At 41.4% G+C, this 23,586-nt stretch overlaps 1 protein-coding gene across 1 annotated transcript in view; it reads left to right on the top strand.

Moving 5' to 3' along the window:
- The first annotated feature begins 21,620 nt into the window (after positions 1-21,620).
- Positions 21,621-23,586, top strand: part of LOC126864272 (neurogenic locus protein delta) — a 48,317-nt gene continuing 46,351 nt past the window's right edge. The window contains exon 1 of the mRNA XM_050615453.1: positions 21,621-23,322. Coding sequence (XP_050471410.1) covers positions 23,263-23,322 — 60 coding nt within the window. The 5' untranslated portion in view covers positions 21,621-23,262. The remainder of the gene's footprint in view (positions 23,323-23,586) is intronic.

Genomic DNA, 23,586 nt, shown 5'->3' on the forward strand with positions numbered 1-23,586 from the left:
ATCCATTTTTCGAACAGCTAGAAAACTGAAATTTTCAAGATTAAAAAGTAAAAAATAAAATATACAGATTTAAAAAATTCGTTAACAATAATTTTTATTTAAAAATGTACTAAAAAGAAAAAAAGAATAATTTTCTTAATCGGGTATCATTAAGTCATTGAATGCAATAAAACCTATATATGTCGAGTATACGAAGTAATCGTATAATACGGTGTCACTCAATTGTTGAATTCATGTTATTAAAAATAAAAACCTGGCGAGCGCATATTAATCTAATTTCGAAGTTTTCACAATTTTAACGCTTTCAAAGACTATCTATTTGATTAGATAAATCTCGGATTTATGATTTCAGTCGAATATTCTTTCATTTCTCTCGTAATCGTAAGGCAATTGCCTTTCTTCAACCAAGAAGTTCATTCAAAAGAACGGAAGAGACGTTGGCCATTGGATACATCGCAAGGTTAATGCAACGAGTCCGCCAGGTTTTTATTTTTAGCAATATGAGTTCAACAAATTAAGTGATACTTGTATATTATTATTACATTCAATTATTAATGATTAAGAAAATTATCGTCTTCTCTTTCTTTATTTTTGAAATTTATATATTTTTTCATTTTAGGCAAATAATGCCCAACATTTATTGCACTTCTAATATTGAAATATTAATTGTTTCAATATTTGAACAACTGTCTTTTTACGAGTAATTATTGCACAGTCTAATAGACTCAATGTCAAGAGAATTAAGGGAGAGCCAAAGGGTTGGATAGCGACGATTTATAGGTCGTTCGGCAAAGTTGAAAGTATCCACGGACTATAGACAGAAGCGAAACGACGAACGAGGAGGAGCTGCTCAGGCGAAACTCTCCGTGGCTAATTAATCGCGAAGCGCGAAATGCCTTCGTTGCGAGCATCGAGAAATCGATCGCGGTTGTTCACCGTCCCTGCTTTCTACGATGCTGTTTAGAATTTAGAGGCAGCTCGAGCTCCGCGACGAACTTTCATTTCCACCATGCCAATTAATCTTTGATGCTCGAGAATTGCGCGGTTACGTAGAATTTAGAAAATGACGAGGAACGTAAAAGATACAGCGATATGGTAATAAATTATAATCTCCATCAAGCGCAATTACGATAAATGATATATTAGGTAAGCGAAGATAATTTTGCAGTTTATATAATCTCTTCATGATCTACAGTTTTCATGAATTATACGTCTCTAGGTTCTATAGAAAATATATCCGTATAAAAAGTATCGAAGTGAAACACGGAGAAGGTGGAAATCACGAGCAGATTGCGGATTTTTACGCGAGTATTGAAAATTTAAGAATGCAAAAATGCACTTTATTTTAATTTTAATAAATCTCTGCCTCGGTTCTATCTTTTTATAATGTAAATTTGTCTAATAATTATTTCTTACCGATATATTTATGAAAACTGTATACGCTCAACGTCATATACGCAACTATAATTCAAATGCCATCAAGAAATTAATAATATTTCTCTGTATATAATTAATGAAGTATTAGTTTGTACCAATTTATTAGAGATTAATTAATTTTTACAGATTGACATTAACAATAATTGCGAATAATAATTCTTAATCGTTCGTTAAACGGTCTTACACTTTCTACAATAGAAATTATAGTCAACAGACGCATAATCCAGCGTGGCTAATGAATTTTAGAGGCTTTCACCGTTGCATCTTACAGCCTCCTGGGTTCCTGTCTCGCAGGATGGTTTCCTCTAACCAGCCAAAACAGCTCGAAATTAATCAATTACGTACTAAAACAGCTTTTCCGCAACGTTACATCTACCTCTGCTATACGTATACCGTTCGTATGCTTCACTTCTCTCCCTTCATGCTCCAATTCGTACGTTCGTCCGTTCGTTCCGTGGATAACAGAAGTTAGCGGAATTTAATAGTCCGCTGATTCGAACAAACGACCACTGGCCGCTGTGAAAATATTTCAAAAAAAGAGAGAAAGAATTTATATGTCTATACTCCGCCCATGTTGTGTACACACGATGAAAAATTGGGGCAAATTGTCCGTTTGATTTACACAATTCACTAGCGTACAGTATGTTAACTCGTAATTGGTATGGTAAGCATTTTGCTACACAGACAGTACGATGGGACATCGTACAGCGGTTGTGCAAGAAATAGAAGAAAATAAATTTGTTGTAATCGTGCGAAAGTAAATCGAGTTGGCCTCTTTTTATAATAGTTTTTGTTCCATTTTATTTTCAATTTTACACGATGTTCGTCAGAGAACCGAGAACGACAAAAGAAATGTAAAAAACGGAAAGGAACGAGTTGGGATCCGCGAGTCAATGGCCGCGGTCAATTTATCGCAATCTAATTACGATAACCTGGCCGCACTATTTTTAATTAGCGCCGCTTTCGCGATAGCAATCGTTACACTTTCGCTTGTATCCAAAATTCCGATCGAACCCGGTGAACAGCCAATCTAAACACCGCGAGTCTCATAGATTCTTGAGAAATCGCAACGCTTTAATGAAAAAGAAAAAAGAAACAGAAATTATATCAGATTTCTTGCACAATTGAACTATATCGTATTATTAGATAATACAATTTCCTGTGGTAAGTGTTCAAATATTTCTGTGCGTCGGTGTATACCATAGTTGGCCATTATGTCAATTCTTTTGAATAAATATTTATGTAAGACGATTATGTGAATAAATTCATATCAGTCAACAGTAACAGATTGCTTCCTATGTATATTCGAATAATAATACGAATAATTAATTGTTTATTTAATCTTGTACGAGTATATACAGATGGCAGTACAATTTTTATTATTAATTTACCGAGAAACGATAAACTTTCTAATCTGGTATTTTAAAAAAGTTAATTCTAAAAGACAATGCTACAAGAACCGCACAAGCAAGCTTGAAAATAGATGCCACGTTCAGTAACATGGTCATTCTCGATGTAACACAGAAATATTTATGTGTAATATACAGGGTGGTTGGTAACTGGCGGTACGAGCGGAAAGGGGGTGATTCTACGCGAAAAAAGAAGTCTAAAATATAGAATAAAAATTTCTTTTTTAATTTTTCCATCGAGACAACGATCTACAGTGAGTTCCGTTATAACGAGACGTGATAAAGTGCACGCGTACCGAGCGAAAATTCAAAATCGATTTTCTCGAAAACAAAGCCTCGAACGAAAAATTTTTATTCTATATTTTCGACTTCTTTTTTCGCGTAGAATCACCCCCTTTCCGCTTGTACCACCAGTTACTAACCACCCTGTATATAAATATAATTTTATTCGAATAGCTAGTTATTCAGATAAACACCTACTCGATTGGATATTTATTCGTCAATAGCGAGTAAAAAGATCATTCCTTATCTTTATTCGTTATCTGTTGTACGAATAAAATTTTGCCCATCGCTGTTGTATACTTTCTTTGTTTTCCAACCGCTCGATTTCATTTCAAAAACGTATCCAAGAACGAAGCGTCAGCTGTATGCACCAGAGTGCAAAAGTTCTACTAGAGGCCAGAAGAGATAAAAAAAAAGGAGAAAAAAGAAAGAAAGAAAAGGGAAGAAGAAAGATGACGAAGAAGAGAGAGAAAGCGAGAGAGAGGAAGAAAGTGTGGAAAGAGAGAGAAGGAAAGGAAATGTGTAGGCTGTATAGATCGCGGTTTCAAGCTGCACCGACACCAGAAACGTCCCACGGTTTTCGAGGTTCAGCAGGGTTAAAAGGAATTACATTATCGTGAAGCGTTTGGGCGTGGGAGACCTAAGCCCTTCTCGAGACTTCGCTTGTGATGCACCCATTGCACCCGCGACCTACCTTCTGCACTTCCTCTATAACCTGCCTCGTTTCTTAAAGCGCCACGATCCTTTACCTTTTCATCCACCCCCGAAAGAGACTACCCTCGTACACGGTGCAGAAGCGTTTCAGATAATTGTATGGAAGCTTGCACGACGTATGAGGAAGGTTAGGGTGGATTGTCATGTTCCAATCTGATCTTCGTTTTAAGAAACAAAAAAGTTGTCCGTTAGGCGGCTCGTTAAGTGGCTCATTTTATATTATAAAATGCTTGTATCACTGAAACAATCATAATTATCAGTATAGCGTGTTGAGAACTTTAGAAGAAACGTTAGCTTTACAGAAATTGATAGACATTCTTCCTAGGAATTATTGCTGACTTTATAAATAACGTTGTAGCAAGCGTATCTACTGCTACTGAAATTTTACACCAAATTATACGCCAACGAGTAATTTTTGTACAAAAAGCCTCTTTACACCGTAAGATCCCAAAATTATTCTGAAAGTAATTTCCAAAGTTTTATGATATTTAATTAAAATTCCACGCGCGTCTCGATATCCGTGACCATATATCGAACCAGATCCAAGATATACACGGTGCACGTGTTAACGTCAGCTTAATTAAACTGTCCACATGATTAATATCGTGCACTCGAGCTTTGATTTCGATATCATAATTAATTCATTGGAAAGATGCATTGTAAAGGACGACAAATTATATTAATACAACAGATACTGTAATTAAAATGAACAAAGTTGAAGACAAATTGTATCAATAAGGAAGATATTCGCATCTTCATCTTGCCTTTTTCGGAAAGTATTATATAAATCGAACATAATCTCCATCTTACATAGTGCGTGCCTTTCAGGTTCCGCTGTTTCGCAGCCATCAGCTTCCAGAGGGAGACAGACGAACTGGACCACTGGCAGGTAGCCGGTGTATGTGGTGCAGCAGGTGAGCAGTAGGTCAACTTTGCTCACATGTACATATATTTATATGCGTAGCCGATGCTCGATACTAGAAAGTTCTTTGTTTCGATCGAGAAACATCGTTTGTTCTTCTACACGTGAAATCGACAACAGCTTGTATTTGTACTTGCAAAAGAGTTTCGTGTACATATTTCAAACAAGCAACAATAACATCAACGAGGCGAGACTGTGTCAAGGTCGCTCAAGGTTGTTCAAGGTGACACAAGATTTGCACTTATTTCTTAATATTCGTTAGTAATGAAGGAAATATCGCGTTAGATTCTCTTTTCGAATTATTGTTACAATTCAATGACTATTTTAAATTATTGGAATTTTTAAGCAGCAATGTACCAATCGCGAGGAATTACTCGACGATCACTAGCAATTTGTTTCGTCTCGAAAGCTGATCGGAACCTCGGAAAATAGCGAGGAACACGACGCACGTTTATCAAAGAGAACTCATCGACTGGTCAAAATGATTTGAGTTTTCGGGTACAGCCGGTACAGGCACACTCACACAGAGTTAGGAGTCAGGTAGTAAGGTGGGTAGGTGGTGGGTAGGTAGGTGCATACGCGTAGCGTGGGAAGGTCCGGCAGCTGAGCGCAGAAGGGCCCCAAAAAGCGGCTGCAGCTTCTTCTTCTTGCCTGTTGCTGCCGCTGCCTTCTGCCTCGGTCCTTCCTTGCCCGTGGGACCTGCCCACTTCTTCTTCTTCTTCTGGATATACGACCCCTCGGCCTGACTATTCAGATGCCCGTGAACGCGACTTTTCCGCTTTCCTCTTCTTCCATGGCTCTTAATTCCCAGCTGCGCCACCGGTGCTACTCATCGAACTGTGTACGCGAGCTGACGCGAGATGATCGATTCTTTGAAAAGCGTATAACGTTCTTTTCAGGACAGAAGCTTTAGCTCTCCGTTTTTTTCTTTTTTTGACAAAAATATGTTTCGCGTGCGATATATTTTTGACGTTTGAATAATTTCATTTTAATCAGAGCGTTAATTAATCGTGGATAGCGAGAGAATTTTTTAGAATTGAAATTTCACTCTCTCAATTTCCAATCCAAGTTTTCCAAATTTAAAGATAATTTGTTTGCACAAAAATTTGGTTTCGTAGTGGAAAACGGTGATTACACGCAGAATCCAAATTTTTACGTTCGAAGAGAGCTCCGCACTGTTGAAACACCATTTCTCAATATATTCATGTCACACACAATTGCGTAAATCTTCTCTAACCTATTTTCTCCACAGTAAGAACGATATTCGAACTGTAAACTAACCGTAATTTACATACTACTCTTTCAACGTGCCACGAAACAGGACGTCGAGTATCTGCCCTTTCCTTCGACAGTAGAACAGCGGCACATGGGAAGGTAGTTTCCACGGTGATTCCCAATCGCGGATGCGAGACGTCGCAACGACAAGGACAACGACAACCACGACGACATCCTGTCCCCTGAATTGAAAGGACAGCCATTCGGTGAAGGTCTCATTATTAATTGTTCGAGTTCCTGCTCAAACACAGGAGATTAAATCCGGGAGGAACTAATCCAGCACGTAGTGCCTCTTTATTCTGTCTGTCCCACGTACAGGCTCTCACACACGCGTTTCCCTACGTGTTTCTTGCGTCCACAGGTCTGGTAAGATAGATCCAGCTCTTGTGTATCATAAATACACGTACACACGCCTGTCCCCCGTGTGTCTTCGTGAGGGTAAATACACGCCAGGGCCACGCAACGTGTCTTCCTGAATGAAATTTCAACCCTTGAATCGTGTTCTCTACCTGGAATATTTTTTTATTTTGTTCTTGTTTTCTTTTTTTTTTATTTCGTTTAAAGGCTTAGGTTCATTGTAAAACACCGCGAGAATGTTAATCGAGGGTAATGAAGGGTACAATTTAAGAGTAGGTTGGATCGTGGCCTGGTTTCTTCAATTGTATTTTTCGATATTCCTTAGAAATATGACATATGTTGGTTTTATGATATTTTTATAGAAAGCAGATGAAAAATTACGCACATATATATAGACGTATATAAACAGTTTCATTCTAAACGTGTAAAATATCCAAATTACACGCGTTATAATACTTGATAGGTAAAACGTATTGCTATTTACGTCTATCTTCGATTATGTCCATAAAAATATGAATCTGGATAAACATCCGTAGCCTGCTGGGACCTTCTGTCCACGAAATCTCCAATTTCCGAAAATCGTTTCGTTTCAAAACAATCTCACCCCCACCCCTTCGGAAGACATTGTACGAACAAGTGACGCGCGTAAGAAGGAAAGAAACAGTGCCATTGAGAAGTGTCGGTCTGAATGAAACCATGAGAAGCCGACTAAAAGAACACGAGCATTCATAACATCCGGTGCGGCGGATCGTTCGAAACAGTAGTCGACCATGCTAAAATGCTCGTGTCCCTGTTGTTCCGGGCTTCATGGTGGACCCACGGAAATGGCGTACGAACGTCGAAAAACCAGAATAAATCCAGTTTTAAAATACAACGGTGTTTACGTAGAGCACGAAGACGGTGGAGAGCTGCGAGTGCTTGGTCCTGAATTCGAATGCGGGACAGGAAGCGCCAGCCTCCCCCGTTCTCAGCTCATATACGTATGTATATATTCATAGGAACGACCTTCCTCCCCACTATCCTTCGTCCTCACTGCGCAAAGTCCCTATCTTCATCTCCTTTACTCTATGGATCTCGCTGCAGGGCCGAAAAAGGCGCGCAACAAACACAATAAAAAGTGCTTCCTTCCGTTCCGTCTGTGAATCCTGCATCTGGCTCGCCAAGCCGCCGATTTACTCTCATCTTTTCCATATTCAGCCTTTCTCCTCTTTCATTCGCTGCTTCCATGTAACTTCAATTTTGCTTCCATGCTTCGATTTTTCTCTCCTTGCTTTATCGAAGCCAACTGTGTAAAGAGTGAAACTGAATACGAGCAGCTACATAATGAAAAATGCATATACGAAAATTGTCCAATTTATATATAAAGTAGCAAACTTTTGCCCATATGTTTTTCAAAAATCGCTCGAATCCCAGAAACGCAACGCTGTAATACGTTACGATGCAACAAATATGTAACGTACATGTATATATATACGTCCTGGACCCTCTTGTGCAATAATTTGCCAATTAGTGATATTAATTAATTAACGAGTTATAGTTCATAGGTTACAGATCGTTTCGCACAATTTTACAATTTTACGACAATTTGTAAGATTTGCTTCCAAAACTTCGTTCGCTGTATTAACCGACTTATTGGTATTACATAAGAAAATTTGTCAATACACAGTGACCACAAAGGATATAACCTAACAAACACGAAGATGGTACCCCGCTGGGGGTAGCCACCCACATGTTATATTATTATACCACTATAATATTTTACCAAATGTCTTACTGGACAAATTGTAAAATTTAAATAGATAAATAAAAAAAAAAATACACAGTGATAATTTGTGTCTTGTAACTTATGAAATTTCAGACATTTAGTCGTTAATATACTGGTACCAGTATCGGTAATATTCAATGGTTCTAAATTATGTAAAACGACTTTCTTTTGTCCTCCGCAATAGCTTCTGGCGCGCGAAAACCTGCAGTCTGTCTGGTGAATCTCTCTTGTTCCGATTGCTCCTTCTCTGCAGCTTTATCTAAGTAGATGGCTCAGCCAGCATCCGAGGAACAGGCCTACGATCTGGTCCAATCTGCGGATCGGAGTATTTTAGGTAGGCAGAACCCGCGGGGATTGATCGTCAGATGGGTGGCCGATTCCACGCCCACGAACGGCCGGGAGGCGTTTAGGGTGGAAGATAGGAAAGTTTGATACCCGGAGCCTTGATTTGCCCCAGCCGCGACGCCCTGCGAGCGCCGCTTTTATCCCGTGCGAAACCGACGACTTTACCTTTCTTTCGCCATCGACACTATATTATCGATGATATTTAGTATTGTGAAATTGCTTGCTGGTTTAGATTAAATTGAGATTAGAATGATTTAGTTTTGATTCGATCGAGGCTTTTCCCTCTTGGTGTAGAATTATTTTGAGTCTTCTAAGTACACAAGCACACACACGCACACACACACAGATACCAAAGAAAGTTTCAAAGCTACTGGTATAACAAATTTCGTTTTTTTAGATTTTTTAAGTATCTTACACATTGAATAATTACAAAGGAAGCAATTTTACTACTCTGTTCTAAACATATATATCTGTGATATTTATAATATTTTTAATAGGACAATTCGAAACGAAATGAAAATTATATCCTAAAGAATCTAAATACGTAAAGTCTAGTTTTATTAGTCCAAATATGATTTATGTTTCTATTGTACCAGTTCCCGGAAAGATCATTTTTTAGGATTCGGTGTAATATAATTACGTCTATCTAATAAATTCCTCCACTAGGAAAGCTCCACAGAAAAATGTCATTTTCCATGCTCCATCGATATATCGTGGCTCGCTTAATTCGCATAATCGCTTGCAGCCCCTTTCCTGCCAACCCCAGCCATTAAATAACGCGAAACATAAATATCACAGAAGGCTGCGAATGGCGTCGTGGAAAAAAGCGGCTAGGTGGGCAAAGATTTCAAGAATACAGGGCCGAGAAAACAAAGAAAGAATATAGAGAAGAGAAAACTAAAAAGAGAGAGAGAATAGTACGGTGGGAATGGTCGCGGAAGAAGGGAGAGGAAGAACAAGAGGGACAGAGTGGGCGGAAGTGGCCCGTATAGGGAGGCTGCAACCACCTTGGCTTCCGCTATATTGAGAACCACCGATACAACACACAACCACCTTGTGTTTTTCATCTTTCTCCCATGGTTCCCTCACACGTGTTGCCGTACAAGATCGAGAGGAGAGCGTGTATTCCAACTCGCTTCTGCGAACACAGGCCTAAAATAAGTGGTCCTCTCGTCCACTGTGATTCGCTTCCTTCCTTGTTTTCTTTCCCGCATACGCCTCGACTCGCCATTCCTCTTTCGCCCGATGCTTCCCTTCGTTTCTTCCGCCTTCTGCTACTTCCTTTTTTACTTTTCGTGTCGCGTTTTCAGTTCATTTTTAATTTCTTTTTTTTTTTTGCGATACTTGTTGTAATTAATTTGATACAGTTAATGTTTGGATTTGATAACACATCGACTGCTAGGAATTTGCTATACGTTACAGGCAAAAGTTTTACAGTCGATATGTAATTTGCTATGGAAGGTTCTCTTTCTTTTTTTCTTTGAAGACATAAGGTCTTGAGAACGAAAGATTCGTATCCTTCATACTTTCTCACATTTCTTTTGTATTATTTTCTCGATCTTTTGTATCTCTTCTTCTTATTCTTCCTATTTATCGAACGCTAACCGTTAATCACACGTTGAATTTGAATTCAATAAATTAAGAGAAGAATAACCAAGTTTGCTCCCTGTTCGCAACATCTGTCTTCTCATTGCACGTTCTTCGACTTCTGTTTCTTCCTTTCTCGTGGAACATCTTGCAGTTATTCAAAGCAGCATTGTGACTTCATCTTCTTCAAACTCGCAACTTTTCTTCCCTACGTGAACAAATTTTCAAGAAAAATACCGTTACTTGAACTAAGGTGAAGGGATTAAATTTCGTATCGTTTCTTCTCGAAACAGTAGATTCGTGTTATTTAGAAATTGCAAAATTCAAATTTCGACAGAATTGGAGCAGGGAAAAATTTTCTCGAAAATTATTTCTCCGACCCACCCAAGTGGTTTGCCGTGAGGTGAAATTAATTAAGGGGTGAGCAGGGTTAATTAAAATTCGGGCTGACGAACGGTCAGAGGGTGTATAACAGCAAGGGTCAGTCTGCAGCTGACAAGATAATCGTCGTGAACTACGTCAGTTGGTCAATTTCGCTAAATGGATGAATGCACCCTAATGAAGCGAGAAGACAGATCGCTTCCTCGTCTTATTTATCTTCGTTGCTTAAATATCACCGCTCCATCAGTTTCACGCTAGAAAATTCTTCCTCCGCCTTTGGCCTGCGACATCAATTAATTTCTTTTATCCTAAAAACAAAGCGGACTTTCTACTGTCTCTGATAATATCTACTTACAGTAAGTTACAAAATTGTTAACGTAGACCAATAAAAAAAAAAAATAACGATCCAAGTATAATACATAACCACGTGAACCTAAGTGCATAAACATCCACAGTCTACAATTATAAAATCCATATATACGCAAGAATTTTTATTTTTTTTTTTTTTTGTTTAACAATTACCTATTCTATATAGCTGTTGAAAAAGATGTTGGGTTTTGTAATTATCGGGATTCTTTATTGTATTTTGTTATGCTTAAAATCAACTTCAATCATAATGACAGCATCAGGTGTATTAAAACACACAGAGTATAGGCGTTAATGATACGTCGATTTCACGATGATCGTCGATTCAGAGATTATGATTCATCACTAATTAGCGATTCAACGAGTGCTACTCGTGATTTAACCACCACCATTCGGCATAAATTAATCGCCTGGCGATTTTGATTTGACAACGATCAATAAGGCGGCGATTACGATTTTTGGTTAATTGGTAATTTATCGAACCTTTTTTAATGGTAATTAGCGATTCATAGTTACCAATTAGCCAATCGATTAGTCGGATATGAAAAGTCACACGGTAGGAATACGAGAAACAAGCCATACCTTGTAGATACTTACAATGGAAGATGGAAGAGGTAAAAGGGCCATTTACCTCGAAACCACGGTACTTTGGGAAAGTCGATGGTGGTCATACCTAATGACACTCGTGACAGCGTACACGACGTCCAACGACACGTACTGCATCTTTACCGATAAAGTACCTTAAGCTTTTTTCGCTTCCACTTTGCATACTAACATCGAGGATATATATAAAAGTCTAAACTGTTCGATGTGGGATGTTGAGAATTAGGATATATGTAATTTACAAATAATTATTTTAACAAGAAAATTAGCCTAATAGAAATATTCTTATTACGTCCGAAGGTTTGTTCCGACTATTATTGAAGAATATCTGTTTCTATTAATAATTCGTAGCTTGTAAAATTCTACTAATAATATGAATTTAATTGTACAGTGTTTTGGCCATCGTAGACCTTCGTAAGCTAAAGTTCCAAGGAACAAAGACATTGCAAAAACTTTCGTTACTGCCCTCGTCGAAACGTTCAAAGTTCGATGTTCCAAGAACTCCGATAAATCTGCCGAAATATCGACACAACGTGGCACCATCCCTCCACAAAGTTGGAGAAATCCCAAGAATGCAAAAATATTAAAAAATCGATCGTCTCTTCGTTCTCCGAAACATTCAAAATCTCAAGAATTCCACTAAATCCATTCGCAGAGAAGTCTAAACGGAGATCTTGGAAACCAGCAACGCCCATTTCGCGATTTCATATTAATTCGTCGTATCGTGGTTACCAGGTGATTCGCCGGAGGAGCCACAGGAACGATAAATCACGGCTGGTCGACGTGGTTGCGTTTCTCGAGCGGCTTACGCGTACGTACGCGGTGCCATTAGCGCGATGAATTCGCGTCACGTAGGAGCCGCGTGTGGGAAAACGTGGAACAATACGCGCGCTTACGGCTATGACGAACCCGTATGCATTGTTATGGTAAAAACGGCGTGGCTGCCTTGTCGCTTTAATCACCGGCAGCTCACCGACGCGCGTTCGACGTGGTACGCGCGCCGCCCCAACCTTTCTCTCCCGGTTCCGTGATTTTTGAAATTATTCCGACGATACACCTGCCCCTCCATATCAGCTCCCCCTTCTTCCCCTGCTCACCTTTTTTTGTTATTCATATTCTTCTTCGATGCGCCGCTATGCCAATCGTTCGGTTCGACGATTCGATCGATTCGAGTGTTGGAATTCGGGTTAAGAAGATTTTGAAAATGGAATTAAGTAGGAGTTCTAGAAAATTTGAATCGTTGCTTGAATTGCATAGATATTTCTAGTTTGAAATAGAAATGACGAAGCATCGCTACAATGATTCCGTATACGAGAAGAAGAAAGTTGAGAAACACGAACATAGCTTACCGAATCTTGTTTCATGACCGAATAAAAGGAAGCATTGTGACACAGGCAGTGACCGCTTCACGGCTGGTCCTCTGCAGGAATAATGGTGGAATAATGGTGGAGCTGTTCGTTCAAAAATCCACGTGTTACAGCGATTCGTGATGGCTATTTTTCTACCGTCGTCGTGGCTTCCGTGGCGTACACACCGATGTAGGTAGGTAAATGGAAATCACCGCAGCGTTTTGTTCACCGTGCGACCAAATTCGCCGGTTCCCCAAAAAATGTCCAACCTGTGTTTCGTGGCTCTTCTGGAATGTGACTGCGTTGTCGAGTATCTCTCGAATACATTTCGAATTCGGTATTTTTCGAATAAAAGTCTCGAACGATCGCGACATGAAAGAGATTCGAGGAGAATTCTTGAAAGATTCGAACGAACGATAAAATGTTACCAATGGTAGAAGTGTTATTTTAAGACTTAACTTTTAACTTTTATCTTTTCATACCCTTTATAAGATTAAAAATATCGTTTGTTATCCTTCGTAAACATTGAACGATATTAATATATCGAAGGTATTAGATGATATTATTTGTCTTAACGATTATAACGAAGCTGTAATGAAGAAAATAAAAGTTAGGAGAAAGAAATTCAGAAAGAAAAAGGAGATATACGAGTGAAATAACTCGAGACAAGACAGGGTGCATGCAAGGATACTGCTTCCAGCTGTACCGCAAAATTCTTCTGGACGTTTTTTTTTTCTAAAGGGCCATGCACATTCTCCGGAGTTGCTGGAGAGAATCCACATCTTCCAGGCATCTTCTCAACCCGTTACACGTCGGATCGCCTCCCTTCTGTGCGGTCACTCTATAGAGGGCTATTAATTTCCAATGATCTTCTGGGGTAACCAGCTGCTTTTCGAGTAAAAAGAAAGAGAAGAGAAAGAAGAGGAGAATAAAAAATATCCTCTCGAAGGTCGAGTATCGATGCTCCTTCGTATCCCTACTCCTCCCTTTGTCGTTCATCATGAGGTACGGTTTCGTTTTAAGTACAGAACCAGCAGACTCCTTCGGTTTCTTCCATCCGTCTCTGTGCAAACTCTCTCTGTTTCTTTCCATCAATGCCATACCTCTGTCTCGTTTTCCTCAGTTGCCTCATTCTAACGAAAAGAAAAGCGAGCAGAACAGATGCTGCTCTTCTTCGATACGAACCAATTCTTTCACGACCGTTTCCCCCGCAGGTAACGCACAGTCAGATGCAAATCGCCGTTTTTCCTGCGCTGGTTCCTCTCAAGTGGCCACGGGCATTGTTATTTTCTTTTTCCTTCTTCCCATTTCTTTTTTTTTTTTTTTTAAGTTATCGTTAGTGTATTATAATAATAATTTTGTAAAGTTCGTATCGTGCAGTTTAGAGTTTCGCGAGTGGACGATACTGTATACTTTCAAAGAGGGAAGCTATAAAAGTGTAGAAACTATCTTTTGTTTTGGTAGGTAGCGGTTTCGAAGGTTCTTTACGCTACTGATTGCAAGTTGGATGGGTATGAGAGCTGGATTCACCGTGGTCTCTTCTTTTACCGTGATAATTGGACACCGTATGGCGTCTGGTGAAACGATGATGGTGAAATTAGAGGTTCCCTCTGGAGCGCTGAAAAGTGGTTAAAAATTAAATCTGTCTGGTACGAACTTATCTATATTTAGTATATTTTAAAGGGGTAATTTTGCGTTAAAGAATACTGAAACAGTGGTCAATTTACGCGAAGTATCATGGGATAATAATGGTAATTTGTTTGCTGCCCGGCATAATAACGATGAAGTTAATAACAATCGCGTAACAGTTGAATCACTGTTTGAAAAGGTAGGTAAGAATCAATGTAAGTGTTAAATAAAGAGATTAGTGAAGATGTCTCATTCTTTAGATGAGACGTCATTTGAAATTATCTTTACTGCTTAATAATTAACGAAATCTTCTGTTAAATCTCTCTAAAAAATACATATGCAAATTCATGCTTTTACGAAATCAACTAAAGAAATGGTGTCTCGATAGATAGTCGCATTGCGTATTACGAATACTTGTACATTTCCATATTTTCGCATACTTTGTACGCTCCGAGTATTTTTGCAAATATAAATATGTGTCTAAACAACGGTAGTTTAATCGTCACCAATTAATTACCCAACCTAACCCCAACAATCAAAACCACCGGGTCAATAGAACCAATGGACCGACCGAAGCCAGGACGAAGGTGCGTGTGTTTAACGCGCAAGTTATTTGTTTAGGAAGCTGGCCCGACCCTGAGCAAGAAATCAGGCCGCGTGCGTAAGCAGGAAGAGCCGCGAGACGAAGGAAGGAAGTAAGGTAAGGAAGAAAGGAAGGAAAGGAATGGAGCGGAAGGAAGAAGGAAAGAAAGAAGGTCCGCTGGAACTCGCGACGGGAGAAACAGCAGCTGCAACACCCGATACGTATCGTGTTGGGTCCGGGGCGTGGTGGGGAATATGCCCGGCAGGGTCACTCGGGAGAGATTATTATCATTTGTATCGGTCGGTTCGTGCGTCTCCGTGGATGGTCGGGAGCGTTCGGGCGCGTGGCACGCGTGCCGTATCCCTACCACTCGGCCAACTCAGGAGAACAGGCCCAACCCGACTGTTCCTCGGTCCCCGGCCGTCTGTATACTCTACTAGGGTGTCTTGGATATTACGCTTGACCCCGCGACGCCAGTGATCGTAAAACTGGGACATTGTGGGCTCGAAATGAATGCGGAACGCCGTGGCTCCGGACATGCTCCATTTTATATCCGCTACCAGTGAATGTCATCATTATCACGCTATTCCACGCTATCGCTAATAACGCATGGAAACGATTATTGTTCGGTGTAATTGGATTAATTACGGACTACTACCGCTGTGTATGTAAATACAAATTTGTAATAAGATTAACTAAGGGCATTTAGAATTGTGGAGTGAAGGAAAATTTTATAATGGAAATTATTCACGGATTAAGTAACGGGATTTTTGTATCGATAATTATAAAATGATTCTAGGAAGACTATCCGGAGCTAGAAAACACTGAGTAGCAAGTAATAGTGTTTGTTGGGAGTGGATTGACAGGCGGGGCAGCAGCTGTAAGGAGAATTTAATTCGGACATCGTGACTAAACTGGCCTGACGAAGCTTTCTAATGTAGTCGAAGAACGCGAGACTGCCTCTGCCCGCCAGGGCTTCTGAAAGTGGCTCCTCTTAAAGTAGCAATCGACCCTCGATAAATCTCCGCCAATCGGCTGGAAACGTCACACTGGCATTAAGGCGATTCTACGGAGGATTACGCGTCATTACATGAATCACGCTGATCCAACGAAACACCTAATAAACGAATTCAACCACTCCTCCTAAGTACGATCGCGTATTTCGTGTCACGAAACGTTTCTAGTTTCGTATACATGATTTCATCGTCCGTGATAATTGACATGGACGAGAATAATCCAGGGGGAGTCGCTTCGCGAAAATGGAAATGGAAATCGAACGACCATTTTAAACTGATACAATCATCGCTCGAACATACAGATATAGAAAGAGAAAATGTTGAATGTGACGAAAAGATTCGTTAAAGCTGAAATAATGACTGATAGAGCGTCACTCGAGTATACGAATTTAATTTTTCTTTTAAAGATGAAACATAGAAAAGGTGGCAACAAATGTATAAAATAAAAGGTTCGTGAAAACTGGAGTGACGACAAGGACCATGAAATGCGAAGAATCAAGATAGCGAAGCAAACAGAGGGAAGGATTAAGAGGAGTGCTTGCGAGGTAAACAAACCACTTGGGAACCACTTTCTGGTCTGTGAGAAATTCAAAGAGCCCTGCAAACAGAAAACCACCCCAACATCACCCCCTTGTGTCATAAAACGCTGTTGTCACACCGACTGGAACTTGAAATCTCGTTGGATCTACCTGTTTCATTGTAAAGCCTCCCTAACAAAGACCGCTATTATATAATAAACGAGGAAATTGCACGTATATAACATTGCATACAAATAAAAATTCTTTATCAATCTTTCAAAGACATGATTATGATTTTCAAAATGCAGGATATTTATCGTCTTTCACGTTTTCACTCTTCCAGTTCGAAAATATCTTGCTCCGTATATAACCCTAGCACGATTCTAATTACGCAAATACGAATGTATATGAGTGCTGATAACTAGAAACGCTTGAACGTCGGCCAAAGCATCGAAGATAAGAATTATTTAGGATAACACGAGACCCGCATTTCCGTGTTCGGGACAGAAATAAGTTGGAATTAAGCTGCCCGTTTCTCCCTTGGTCGATTTATGTAACAGGGGCCAACGATCGAATAAGGAGACAATCGAGCAGCGTTAAATTAACATAATCGGCGTGTCTACGATCATTAGTGTGTGTCGCTTAAGAGATCGATTAATTTGTGCTTCACCTGCTCGCAACCGATGTGGGGGCGAATGTCGCCACTCACTGGCGAAGCACACGATGAAATTTAAACCTGAGCATACCGAGCTCGCACACATAGGCGCGTTAATTAATCGAATTATCGTCGCACGTCCACCATATTGCACATTCTTCCATTTTTTTCGCCAAGTTGTTCGTTCTCGAAAAAGGAACATTGGACCGTGTGCACGCAAGTGAAACGCGATCTTCGTTCTGGACGAAATGCGTTTAAAACTTGTATGATTCCATCAAACAACACAGTTTATAAAACCTAGAGTTCAGATTCGAAAATAAGGGGAAATATTTATACAAACATGGATTGACAAGATCGTTACTGGCGTGACAACAAAGAATTTTTCACACGATCAACGTTATTACAATGGCGTCAGTGAAGTACAAAAAGTTAAGATACTTAACGGTCAGATCTAAATCAATTTAAAAGCATAATTTCTTTTTTTCGAGTGTACAAACAAGATGTGGAGAATTTTCTTCCACTCATATTCAGACCTATTTGTAACATACTTATTTCTATCTCTAGCGCTTCTTCAACCCCTTCGATGATTTAGAATGATTCCTCGCCCCTTCTTTCTCACCCGCTCCTTTTTACCTTCATTTCCACGCGGCAGATGCTGCAATCAAACAGAAATTAAGTTCTCCAAAGGAGAACCGGAATAAACAAGCAGATGGACGACATTGAAACAGAAAGGTGGAAAAAAGAAGTAAGGAAGCTTGGAGTGGGATAGAATTAAGGAAATTAAGTAAATCACCGGTTACTTGCGTCGGTTAGGTATAACCCATCGGATCGATCGATCGATCTGCAGGATTAACGAACCGATAAAGTGTTAGGACTGCGTAAATGGCTGGTCTCGGTGAAGAACCGTAGAGAATGACCGCAAACTACCAATCATAGCGTGCAAGATCCCGAACACACGTTTACCTCTAATGGCACACACATGTACCTATTACTAGACCACGTCGTGTAGTATACCTTAAGCGTCAGCAGTTCATTGAGTCCGGCCTAAGTACGCATACCAGTGCAACGGGCGCATGTGCCGATGCGTCACGGTCTTTCTCTTTCTTTCTCTATCTTTCGGCCTTTGCCCGTTCCCTTTCCTGTACGTGCATACATGAAACGGTCTTCTATATGGCAGCACGTATGAATGAAAGAGCGGCGAACGAAGAAAGGAACGAAGGGAGTCGCGTGACGGATTCACGTGTTCCGCGCCTATCGACCGAACCGCCACGTTGAGACCTGTGGGTCGCAGGAATTCGACGCGTGTTTTTCAGGTGACAATTGCGTGAGAGAATTGGAAAATTACTCAAAAGTTAAAGAGTTAATAGTATGGTAATATAATTCGTTTACATTTCGAAATATTGTAAATTCTCACCTCCGAAATATATCACCGATCATTTTTGGCTTTAGTCGATTTAAGGACTTAGAATGCTAGGGAATTTTTCTACATACGTAATAATAGCTGGGGGAAAACATGAAATGCTTAGAAATTCAAAATGTAAACCGAAACGTAAAATGACGTAAAATGAACATGTACGAGACATCGTGCGCTATCTGAAAAAGAACCTAGACGTCTGTCATAGAAATTTAGATAATCTCGATAACGTAGATAATAAAGATATCGAGTAACCGATCAAGATTGATCTGTCAAGATTAATATGGATGAACCTTTCATGAGGGCTTGTTTATATCGACAGCAATCTCTTCTCTAATTTCTAGATTTATCTTCTTACCTCAATCTGTTTGTACACAAGCCGTACACAATCTGAGAGAAAGAGAATAGGGTAAGAAAGTAGGAGACAGTGCTCATATGCTGAGTATGCTTAGAAAAGGATGGAAAGGGAGTACTACTTGCAGCGTAGTGGCAGAAGCAAGGGCGGAAGTGGTTCCATCTGGCTCCCCCTTGGTCTGACCTGTTGAACCACCTCGTGACCGGAAGTATACCATACACCTACGGCCTACGGGTACCATGGTCGCCACACGTCCCCGTAGTGTACGCCACGAAAACAACAAAGGCTTCTTTCTCCTTCGTGACACGTTATCACTTTTGTTAGCACTGTATGCTCCATCACGCGGTCATGATTTCGTCCTCCTGTTAGCATACATCCTTGTTCCTCCGCTTACGATTATATAATTGTGAAATAAATTATGTGGTTAACCTACAATTGGTATCTTTAGATAGGTGTCCTACGCAACAGTACTAGAGTACGTCATTTTAGCCCTTTCATAGTGTAGCAAATGAAGAAATTTTCAAATGCTTACTAGGGTTTATCTTGTAAAATATAAAATATGTAGAAAGTAAAATTACGTACCTCAAAATTAAGTATCTAAATTCAAATGTAATATAATTTAAACTATGATGATCACGAATCATTCGAGGATATTTGAGAATTACTAGGACAATTGAGAGTCAAACAAAATCGGAAGAGATGAACATGGTAAGACGATAGAGTAAAGAAGAAACGAGGATGGACCAGGAGAATTTTACGAGCGGTACAGTTAGTTTCCGAGCCATAATGTTAGATTTACGATTGCACTATTGTCCATGGCACTTTGCGGAACAGGCTGCGAAAACTAAATGAAGGATCGAAGAGGGGACGAAAAATGCGATTCGCGCCAGGGAACAATAGGGGGGACGTCGATTCGTGCTCGAGACAGGTCCAGGGTATTATAATCCAAGCACAAAAGCCCGCGACGAGCAGTATGTGCACCGTAATAATCTGTCACCCCGTACACTACACCACATATACTTAATACTTATGCGTCTTGCATAGAGGGCCGATAGAGGCGGGGTGGGGTTCACCGCACCCCATCAGGTTTTGCAACGAGTGACGTCAGACCGACCCAGGAGACTTTTGCGTATTACGCATCCGCTGAAAGAACCGAGGAAGGGTGACAAAACCAGAAACGTTCGACGAATAGGCTGTCTAACTCTCAACGATTCGCGAGCAAATTGAGTGCCAATATCGGGGTGATACGCTTTACTAACGAGAGCCGCGAGTCCATTTTCGTACTCGTGTTTTTAAAATAAACATTTTTAGTCGTGAAACTTAGGAGATAGGAACACTGATCGATGAAAATACGTACAATGGAGTACAACGCGGGAGATGATGCACTCTTGTCTAGAAGTCGCAGGACACTTGTTAATTCAGAAAAAAATGTATTTATCCAACTTAATTATTTACATGTATACGAGAGTATTTATCACTTTGTATAAATACTGTCGCAACTTTTTCGTCGCCTCCACCAGATCCCACAATAATTTTACTAAAGAACACCCTCAGATCGCGTCCTATAACATAATTTCTTTCGAGGTAACGGTGTTCGAGCGAGAAACGAGGAGAGGAGAGGACAGGACCAATACTTGGACGTAATCAAACTAGCGAGTAGCGGCCAGTGGATGGCGGTGGTATGTATCGCGACTTAAGTAATGCAGCCCGGGCTCCGGTAACCCGTTCGGTCTGTGAGCGTATCGCGGCGCGTAAGAAGCGTAATATGCTTAAAAAGAAGGGTATGACGTCACGAGGAGGTGGCACGCGGCGCGTGCCGTCGGATGGGGTACGGCTGGTACGAGTTATCGTGGCTCGTGGAACAGAGACAAGAGACAAGCTGGGGAGTGTAACCGGTGCAATGTTGGAACGAAGGGAGGTAGAGCAGAAAAGCATGCGAAGGAGCCCGAAGAAGGAGTAGGACGAAGACATAACGACATTGGCGAGAGGTGAGGAAGCAGAGCGAGAGAAGGGGGGCGGGAGAGAAGACAGGCGCCCCGAGGAGTCTCCACGACAGACAAGCAGGCAAGCAAGCAGGCAAGCAAAGCGGGCAAGAAGTCCGCACGAGTGGCTGGGGTGTCGTACAGGGGCTACGGTGGTGGGGGTGGGCGCGTGCAGCCGGCCTGCAGCTGCCTCTTTTACCATCCTCTTCCCCTCACGGTCCCTCGCCCAAATTCCCCGTACCCCTCTAGAGTTCCACACGTAGTGCCACGGGCGCAGCCGCTACCCACCACCCCTCTAGTTGGCCAACCCCTCCCGCCGGGGGCCCGGCGGGACCACAATTATAAGTAGGGGTGCTCCCGGCTTACTACCTCCAGTCGAGGGTTGCACGCCGTGGTGTAGACGCGGATACATAGTCCGTCGTTCCAGAACTTAAAGCGCACGCGTGTTCGCGCAAAGTAGAAGAGCGTTTTTAGTTGAGAGAAAGACGGACTATAGTTTACTACGTTTTATCACCTAAGGATATCTTCTGTTCTGTCGTGTCCTAGGAGCGACAGAGATAGAAAATCAAACGAGGAAAAGAGGCGGGTGCGCGCAGACACTATATAGTCAACACGATTCGGCAAAATTCCTATACAGTCATCGTGTACACGAAACAAACCGAGATCGGACTCGCCATCTGTCGATCACGCGCTGCCAGTGTTTCGTGAGCCAGACGATGCTTATAGTGCTTCCCGAAGTGACCACAGTGTGGCGCTAGTGTTGCCTGTTAGTGGCGCGGAAACACGTTCGACGATACACACAGAGCTTTTCTAGTGGAAGTTACAACCGTACATATATATCCATACGGTGTATATACCGAGAGAACGGAAAAAGGATAGGGATACATTTGACTGAACAGAGAGTGAGATCAAGCTGTACTCGTATACCGACATACGTACGCACACGATCGAACAGTACTTTCACAAAGGAAAATACGGGCTTACTGGCACCGGTACCGCGGGCTAAGGGGCGCATCTCTGGATCCAGTAGTAGCTCAGCTGCGGAGTAGTGCCTTTCGTGCCGGTTCTCTCTATAGTGTGTAACTTCTCCTGCTTTCCCCTTCCCCTTAACCCTACGAAAACTCTTCCCCTCTGTCGGTGTGCGAAGGCAAAAGCACATTGACTCTCCCGTTCGTCTTTGACTCGTCACACACGACGAGGGTATCCTCGCTCCACCTCCACCTTCGCCTCTCCACCACTACCCTTCTCTTCTTCCTCCTACTCTTTCCTCCATCACCACCACCACCATCGCCGACATCACTTCTCCTCTCGTGCTACTCTTGCCGGCGGTCTCCGAGGGAATATTCCTCACGGTTCGTCGACGGCCAGTCAGTGCGCGACTCGTCGTTGTTGCGACGGTTGGCGAGGAGGAGAGTGTGGTATTCGTGCCTTTTCGTGGAAAATTATGCTCGTGGCGGATCGTCGTGCTCCTCGTCGACGTAGTGGCTCGTGCGCCGCGAACGAACGCTCAACACGAGCGTAGTTGTGGAATTTTTAACATCGATCGAAGAGCTGACGGAAATAGAAAAAAAAAGAATTAATAGAAATCGTCGAGTACACGATCTGCCTATTATATAGATACATACGCATATAAAGGCAAAGAAAGAATCTGGGGAGATATCGAAATCATCAGAAAGAGAGAGGCGTCGCCCGAAGGATCGCAAACCACCAGTGTGTTTTTCATAGATCCTACGCGCAAGAGTATTTATCCTGTACCCTGTCGGACGAAGCTGTTCTACGACTCTCGGCGTCCCACGGATAATGGAATAAAGTGTGTCACACAGTGTTCAGTGATCGCGCGTGATTTTCTTATAATTCTCGCGGCAACCGTGAATACCTCTTTGCCATCGGATATACATAAATATAAATAAATATATACCAGTATCAATTTTTTTCTGAGTGTATTATACAGTGTGCTACAGACCAGCAGAAGTGACCGCGCGAGTCATTCGCGAGTTCCCTTCGTTCCGACGACTTTATTTTTTTCCTTTCGCTACATCTTTCCGTGAAATAGAAACCGGTCAAAGTTTTCACATCTATCGAAACGAGGATTACCTATATCGACATCTTGACGAAATCGATCAACGAAAAAACGGAAAAAATAGTGTGTGTTGGAAGGATACAGTAGCTTGTACCTCGTACGGTACAGTGGCTATGCAGCCTCGCGAAATTACGGCGAGCAGGTAACGCCGACGAGCACACCACAGCACCACGGTCCACACACCTCCGCCGAGGACGCACCGGCGGCGTGTAAACATCAAAGGAAACAACCACCAAACATGTGGACCACGATGCTCGTGTGGACGATCGCCGTCGTGCTTCTGCCAGCACCCCGAGCGGTAAGTTTAATCTTTTATTCTTTTCTCTCTTCTTCGTCGATCTCGCAGTTTACGATCGATTCTGTTACTTGAAATTTAGAAAGAAAGAAGTTTTGGAAATATTCCCTGAAAAGAGAAGAAGTTTATTTAGGCGCGAAGTGTGAAATTGGTCAAAATTTAAATACCGCCATTTCTTTCTCTTTTTCGCATTGTTCGAGAAAGATGGTCGGCGGTTTCGTGGAAATATTTCTGTTTATTTTTAGAGGCGTCCGTAGGTTGCTGTAT

Source organism: Bombus huntii, chromosome 3, assembly GCF_024542735.1.
Source record: "Bombus huntii isolate Logan2020A chromosome 3, iyBomHunt1.1, whole genome shotgun sequence".
Lineage (NCBI taxonomy): Eukaryota > Metazoa > Arthropoda > Insecta > Hymenoptera > Apidae > Bombus > Bombus huntii.